At 42.3% G+C, this 7,247-nt stretch overlaps 1 protein-coding gene across 1 annotated transcript; it reads right to left on the bottom strand.

Annotated features, from left to right (window-relative positions):
• Positions 1–504: 504 nt before the first annotated feature.
• LOC306936049 (E3 ubiquitin-protein ligase pellino homolog 1-like) lies at positions 505–6,653 on the bottom strand. Its single transcript, XM_079519470.1, has 5 exons — positions 6,063–6,653; positions 5,616–5,777; positions 2,859–3,026; positions 1,228–1,349; positions 505–563 (listed from the first exon to the last, which is right to left on the bottom strand). Exons 1-5 carry the CDS (start codon positions 6,150–6,152, stop codon positions 557–559), a joined length of 549 nt encoding a protein of 182 aa, XP_079375596.1. The 5' UTR covers positions 6,153–6,653; the 3' UTR covers positions 505–556.
• Positions 6,654–7,247: the final 594 nt, after the last annotated feature.

Below are 7,247 nucleotides of genomic sequence, written 5' to 3'. Positions count from 1 at the left end.
CATACAGAATCTGAGATCACAAACCCCCCAGAGCAGAGCATGTGATAAAGACATTACATGAACAACATAACGACTTTCAATGTATGCCATATACCACGTAGATACATATGATATCACATATAAGAACAATCCATAAATCACATTATCACCAAATCACCCATTACAGAACTAGATACTGTACTACATATCATAGAAGTACAACCCATAAATCACATATAATCACAGAATCACCCATTACTGAACTAAATGCCACAGGGAGCAGGCCGGGGAGGTGGAGGGAATTTGAACGCCGACATCTGAACAACTACTGTCTCAGCTATAGCATGTAGAGTGAACGCAGAGTAGTGACTCCTTAACCATTTTGCGCGGGAACCCCTTTTGGTGTTAGCATTATGTTATGCTTTAGCTATTGAAAAATAGCAGATCTACAAGCTCTACGAGCTTGTAGGTCGAGCTTGTAGGTCATAGACTTGTAGGTCATAGACTTGTAGGTCATAGACTTTCTTCAGGCATCTGCTGACAGCTAGTAGTACCACCACAGCTACATTATTATCTCCTAGTACCTGAGAAGAGAAATGGGAAAAACAGCAAGAATTAGAATCCATTTGATTACAGCATCACATTAACCCTAGAACACTAAACCCAACTTTTTGGGTTGACATATTTACCCGAACAATATTTCTCATCAAATTACAATACAGATGGTAGACAACCGTTATTGTTAATAATCCACATAAGAGGGAACCCTTTCAAGGCTATAGTCAAAAGTAAACTTTTGATTTTACTTCATCAACACTTCCTTTAAAGATACAAAATATATCATCAATGTAGCGGAAGCACTTCACAAACTTAGATGTGTATATGTTAACAGAAGGGTTAAAATACTTTTTTCCCCCTCAAAATAGCCCATAAATAAGTTAGCATAATTTGGCGCAAGAAATTTAACCCATACCTGTGCCAGAAACCTGTACATAAAAGTAGGAAATAGTTATATTTCAGGACATATGAAGCCAAATCGACTTTGAGCTGATATACTGTAGGTGGCATCTCTTGATTGCCACAATAGACAGTTTGAAGCAAAAGCTTGTCCCATTTGAAGACTACCCTATATTATTCATATAGGGTAAAAACCTTTTACTTGTACAATTTGTTGTAAAGGCTTTGTTGAGATGCAGGGTGATTTGAAGAAACACATGATGACTCGTACAGGGGGAAAAGCCTTTTTACCGGGGAAAATTCTTGAGCATGGCAGCCAGGTTTTTGATGGGTCTCTCGGTCGTGCGCCACAGGAGGGTCACACCACACAGGTCGATCAGCGTGCCGTCCACCAGTTCCTGCTCGCTGCCCACCTGAATGGAAACATGAGAAGATATATGATTTGGTTGATGTTGTTGTTTTTGTTTGTGGATAAAAAAATAAAAAAATAAATCAAACATTGAATTATGATGTAGCCTACATAAATGTAGACCTGCCAAATATATGTCGCACACCTGTATTTTGGTAGACTTGGTGCGATTGAGGGGTGAAGTTGCGTCATTGCTGCATTTTATAATTTTCTACGTTTAGCATTCACACTGCGCTTTGTCAACCGCAGCAGGGAACTTTATCAATGCCTTCAATTCATAAACTACACAGTAAACTCTGTAGTTTTATTATACTTTGAGTAATAGTTAGGATGTGTGCGTGTGCGTGTGCGTGCGTGTGCACAATATAGATGAGCGCTACAACTTTACCAACTTGTTTTGTAAAGTAGCGTCTAGCCTACGTACATAAATAAACCTGGTAGGTCAATGGGAGTAGTCTACTGTCTACACAAACAAACCTACCACTTTAATCATTGTGCAAAAGTGCGATGGAACCCAATCGCCTCATTCTCACGTTGTACACTGCAATGTTTTGTGTGTAACCTTCAGCATTTGATAAATAAAATATGATGACCACGTCTGTCCACTGGACATCTTTACGCTACGTAATAATGCCATCTCCTTCCTCATCATGTGCCAAATACCAACTTCTTCATTCCACAATGGCAAATTATTTGGTTCATCCTCGATATTTAATGCGATTGCAATCACACCTGTGGTAATCCGCCGTCTGGTGTGCTTTGAAGCGAATCGAAACCCCCATTTTTTGTTGAATTAAAATGCATTTGTTTGATCCGCACCAGAATTCAAATGAGCCTTCACACCTGCCCAAATGAAGCACACTTTACGACAAAACGCAGCAGTTTTAATCGCAGTAAAACATCCTGGTGTGAATGCAACCATGGTCTACATTTAGTTTTTAGCGATTTTCGCCCCATTACTAACCCTGTCCCTAACCCGCACGCAAAGCCACATTGTCAGACTAATGAGTCACAGTCACAGACAAGCGCAGAGCAACTTCAGTCAGGAAACTCAATGCAGTTGCCGGTGGCCGTTCATTCACATGATTCACTCATCCAATCACACACTCATTCCATTCTCAGACCGTTCCATTTAATCTGGACGTTTTCACTGCTCATTCCTGCTTGCTTTGCTGCTGTCATGCTGCTGCTGCTGCTGCTGCTCTCACCACTGCTCAGACACTGCTGCTCACCCGCCACCACCCCTGCTACCACCTGTTGTTTTGGATCTGCCGTTTATACGGGGGATTCGGAGTCCCTATATGGTTGGGACTGATGCGCTTGATCAGAGTATACTAAAAGGCTTTTCGGTAGGTAGGTTTAGAATTGGATCTGCTTTTTCGTAAAAAGCAGATCCAATTCATTGCCAAACCATAATACTTATATTGCTCATTTTATATTCAATAAATATATATTCCATCCATTGATGAGTTGTCCTAACGGAAATTACGAGCGGATCCCATATAGTCCTCACCCTCTTCCCCTTCGTCTTGGGGCTTTCCCGGGGGGTTAAGACCGAGCCGCAGACCGAGATCTCCCTCCACGGCCCGGGAGTGAAGCCAGGCAGCGGCTGCATCACCAGCACGCCGTTGGTGGTCAGTCCGTCCATCTGTCCATGCGACTCCCATTTTACTGCATCCGGCTACAGGGAGAGGAAGGCAGTGGTGAAAGAATCCTAATATTATAGCAGCAATCCCACAAAATACTCTGTTACAAGTAAATGCCCCATATTCAAAAAATATACTTAAGTTAGTACTGGCATCAACATGTATAATGTAATAACAATGTACCAAATCTTTACAAAAGTAGCAGATCTAAAAGCTCACACATCACATCACACTGTGACATGCTGAGAACGCCGGGTGCATGCTTTTGGTTAGACATACCATTGGTCCGATATCTCAAACCCTCACCCTAACCCTAACCTCCCATGGCGCAGCACACCTAAACCTAACCTTAACCCTCTCCCAACCCTTAACGCACCCCTCACCAACCTTAATCCAGTCGGACCAATGCTATGTCTAACCAATGCTATGTCTAACCAAACTATGCCTCCCGAGAACGCCAACCACTGTGCTGCACTAAATGGTCACCCTGCTCACAGCGTACTTCTTATGATGAATTCCTGTTCTGTCTATATAGAAGTGTCTATTTGTACGTCTCTAAATGTTTTTGATGATTTGAACATGGTGGACCCTATTGGAAACAAGTGTAATGCTTAATTGGGTCGTCCACTCACAGTTAACAGCCTTTGTATTGAGTTTGTGCTTGAAATGTACTGTAATTCTGCAAACTGTTAATACATTCTTCAATCAATCAATCAATCAATCAATGGAACATAGCCTTCATTAGAATCAATGGTAACACGTATGAAGGAAGTAAGGAAGCAGCCCTATTTATTTCCAACATGGCTGCTGTGTATAGTCTATTGACCATGTTCCCACTGCAGCCATGTCACTCATCATTATGTCACTCATTAGATTGAGTATGTTGGGTGATTTTCATTTTATTTTTAGTATGTTGTTTCTATAGGCCGCCTATAGTGCTGATGCTATGTACAGTATATGAATGGGTTGTGTGAGATGTTTGACAAGATAGCTGATGTAGACTGATATGAATAGACTGGTTGGTGCACTCGTGTCCCAACAGAAATAAGTTACTCTATTAAATGCTTGTAATCTGTCTCAAATTGATGCATTTCCCACAAGAATAAGTCTAGGTAGTGATGGTGTTATTTCTGGGACATGCATTGACCATATTTATACAAACGCTTCTGAACAATGCTCTACGGACAGTTCTGTTCCTGTAGGTTGACCACAATATAATAGTTTATAATAGCTCTACGGTGTGGTCATCTGCTGCCAGCGGTGACCTCAGGAGGCTCCAGGTTGTCCAGAACAACTCACTAAAGCCCAAACCACACCAAAGGGTCAGGTTGGGACAAAACGGTTTTAAGGTAGATCACACCAATGCAACTCAATGAGTTGTATTGGTGTGGTCTACCAACCCGACCCTTTGGTGTGGTTAGGGCTTTAGGTCTAATGTGAGCCACATGCAGCCTCTCCTGGCTTACGGTGGAGAATAAGTTCTCTTTTAATACACTTGTACTGTTCAAGTCAGTCATACGCAGTAAACCTCCTGGTTTTATTCATAGATAAATTGTGTTTGCATTTACAGTAAATTAACTTTTAAAAATAATCTAAAATTGCATTTTAAATAAAATCACTCCCGGGTGTGACGTACAATAACAGCTAAATGGCCACTGTGTTAATACCAGTAAGATGCCCTGAGGGCGAGAAGCGGGCGAGGTCACTTGCACACATCCGCCCATGGGTGACGGCAGACTCCTGGGCGAGTGCTGGCGCTTTGACATGGGGTGTCGGATCAACATTATGGAATGAATTCTGTACTGGCCATATATGGAGCGTGTCTTTAGTGTACAGGGTTTGATGAGGTTAGAATATGGAATGTCAGAACAGGAAGGACGGGTGGGGAAGCATCAACATATGGAATGTCAGAACAGGTCAGCTCCATATATGGAGGGTTTCAGGACAGAATGATGTAGAGTTGCTGGCCAGATCCGATGTCACAAGGCATGACCATATATGGAGGCATGATGTCACGAGGCGTGACCATATATGGAGGTGTGATGTCACGAGGTGTGACCATATATGGAGGCGTGACTAACACACGGAGATGCAGGTTTTCATAGTAAATGCGACCTACCTAGTACGGTCACAATAATTGCGACCGTAGGTCGCATTTACTATGAATCTTTACTATGAATCTCCCATTCGTTAGTCATGCCACCATATATGGCCATCTCCATAATGAAGATCACAACACTGACCTCATCTAAGTTCTAACCCTGGATAAGTCATACATGGAGAAGACTGGATCATCACCTAGATCTGCATATATGGAGCCGGCCAGCAACTCCAAATCTGACCTGAAACCTCAAACCCTTAGATCTCCATATATGGAGCTGACCTGTTCTGACATTCCATATGTTGATCGTTCCCCACCCGTCCTTCCTGTTCTGACCTTGCCAAAGCGCCAGCGCTCGCCCAGCGGTCTGACATGCGTTGCGGCGTGCTTGCGGTTAGGGTTAGGATTTGGGGTAGAGTGTCGGACTGATGCCACTGATTTTTTTTAAACCTTTTTTATGCTGAGCATTTCAGCAACCCCCTGCACAGTCAGACACAATTTAATTTCACATATCATAACTTACACCCAGGAAGATGTTCTTTTCGGAGTCGAAGCCGGCAGCGTAGATGTGTGCTGTGTAAGGCGGGCTCCTCTGGCAGATGATGCGGCAGGCGAACCGCGAGACTGTAGTACCATCAAAGTCATCAAACACATAGTCAATTTCGTCCCCCGTGGACCTCCCTATCTGTTATAGACAAACAACACAATGCATTTCACTGTATAAACCACTTTCACCCTAATGTTCCTCAGAATATAGAATGCATTTTCACATCAGAGTATGTATATTTTAATGATCAATCAATCAATTGTGTTCCATCTTGGATCAACTATGTAGTATGCTTTATTTATTGGCATATGTATTGGTACATTTATGTTCATTTATTGGTTATAATTATTATCAATACTATCTTAGCATTTTGGCAATTATTTGGGTTGAATTGCTGATTTATGCATAATGCATTGTACCGACCTGAAACATGTCCGTATTTCTGTCTTCTGCGTATTCCACTATGACCGTGGTGACTGGGGTGACGAAAGTCATGCTGCTCTGGCCACACATGGTGGTGGTAGACTATGGAACACAGAGAAGTTCACTGTTGGAAACCACCAGTTCTGGACAAAGGACTCAACATCCGTACTTGAATCAAAGCATAGATTATCCTCAAATATTAAAGGGATCGTGACATTTCTTATTTATTTATTTTGGTTTTCTGAGCTCAATTGCACCAAACCCCCAAAAAACGAACTTTTAACATTCAGTAGATTTTCTGTGGTCTGGGGTTTTCTGGCTCAAACAAGTACTCTGCTTTTCCTGTGGACTACAAGGGCTCCAGGCTGTGAGGTAGGAGTCCACAAATCCCATATGACATAGGAATTTGCCAGCAGTTGTCACTGTTGAGGCCTGTTTGCCTGTTTTTTATTGCAGCTCAAAGGGCTTCAGAACACACAGAGAAAACCTCAGACCACAGAAACTCCACTGAATGTTCAAAGTTCAGGTTGTGTGGGTGTATAATTGAGGTCATTAAACCTAAAAGAAAATCGAAAAATAACAATAATAAAATTAATGTCATGAAACCTTTAATAACGGAACATTAATATCAAGGCATTGCTGTATTGCAATTTAGACATTTCCCAAACAATGTTTATATTTTTCAGAATTTTTCACACTTGTTCTCCACAGCCACTATTTTTGGCATCTAACTACAACCACATACTTTGTGATAGAAATCTATGTTTGTAGTTCAAACTTCAACATGTTAAGCTTTAAGCATTTATTTAGCTTGTATTTTTCATTTTTTCATTTTTTTTCTTGCATGAGGAAGGGTCAGATCTTTCTCGGTTCACACAGAGGTGCTATCTGTGGTTGCTATAACAACGCATTCAAACCTCTGCCGCTTCCTGGGGATTAAAATCACACCCGTGTGAAGTGAGTGGTGCAACTCCGTGTGGGGGTCCCCGGGGGGTCCCCGGAAGTTCCAGACCCACAGGAACGCACCCAGGGGGCCGGGCCGATTCCGGCGAGCCGCCCCATGTCCGAAACGGTTGAGAAATGACAGAGTTACCGTGTGGGGGTCCCTCTACTGTACTGTACTGTACTGTACTGTACTGTACTGTACTGTACTGTACTGTACTGTACTGTACTGTACTGGCACAC

This window comes from Electrona antarctica, assembly GCF_951216825.1.
Source record: "Electrona antarctica genome assembly, chromosome: 14".
Classification (NCBI taxonomy): Eukaryota; Metazoa; Chordata; class Actinopteri; order Myctophiformes; family Myctophidae; genus Electrona; species Electrona antarctica.
This window is presented reverse-complemented; position numbering and strand designations above follow the sequence as displayed.

Excerpts from the sequence above, each read along its gene's own strand:
- LOC306936049 (XM_079519470.1), bottom strand. The coding sequence starts at position 6,152 with ATGTGTGGCCAGAGCAGCATGACTTTCGTCACCCCAGTCACCACGGTC. Across the intron at positions 5,778-6,062 it reads GAAATACGGACATGTTTCAG|ATAGGGAGGTCCACGGGGGA; the intron begins GTCGGTACAATG and ends TGTCTATAACAG. Across the intron at positions 3,027-5,615 it reads AAAAGAACATCTTCCTGGGT|CCGGATGCAGTAAAATGGGA; the intron begins GTAAGTTATGAT and ends CTCTCCCTGTAG.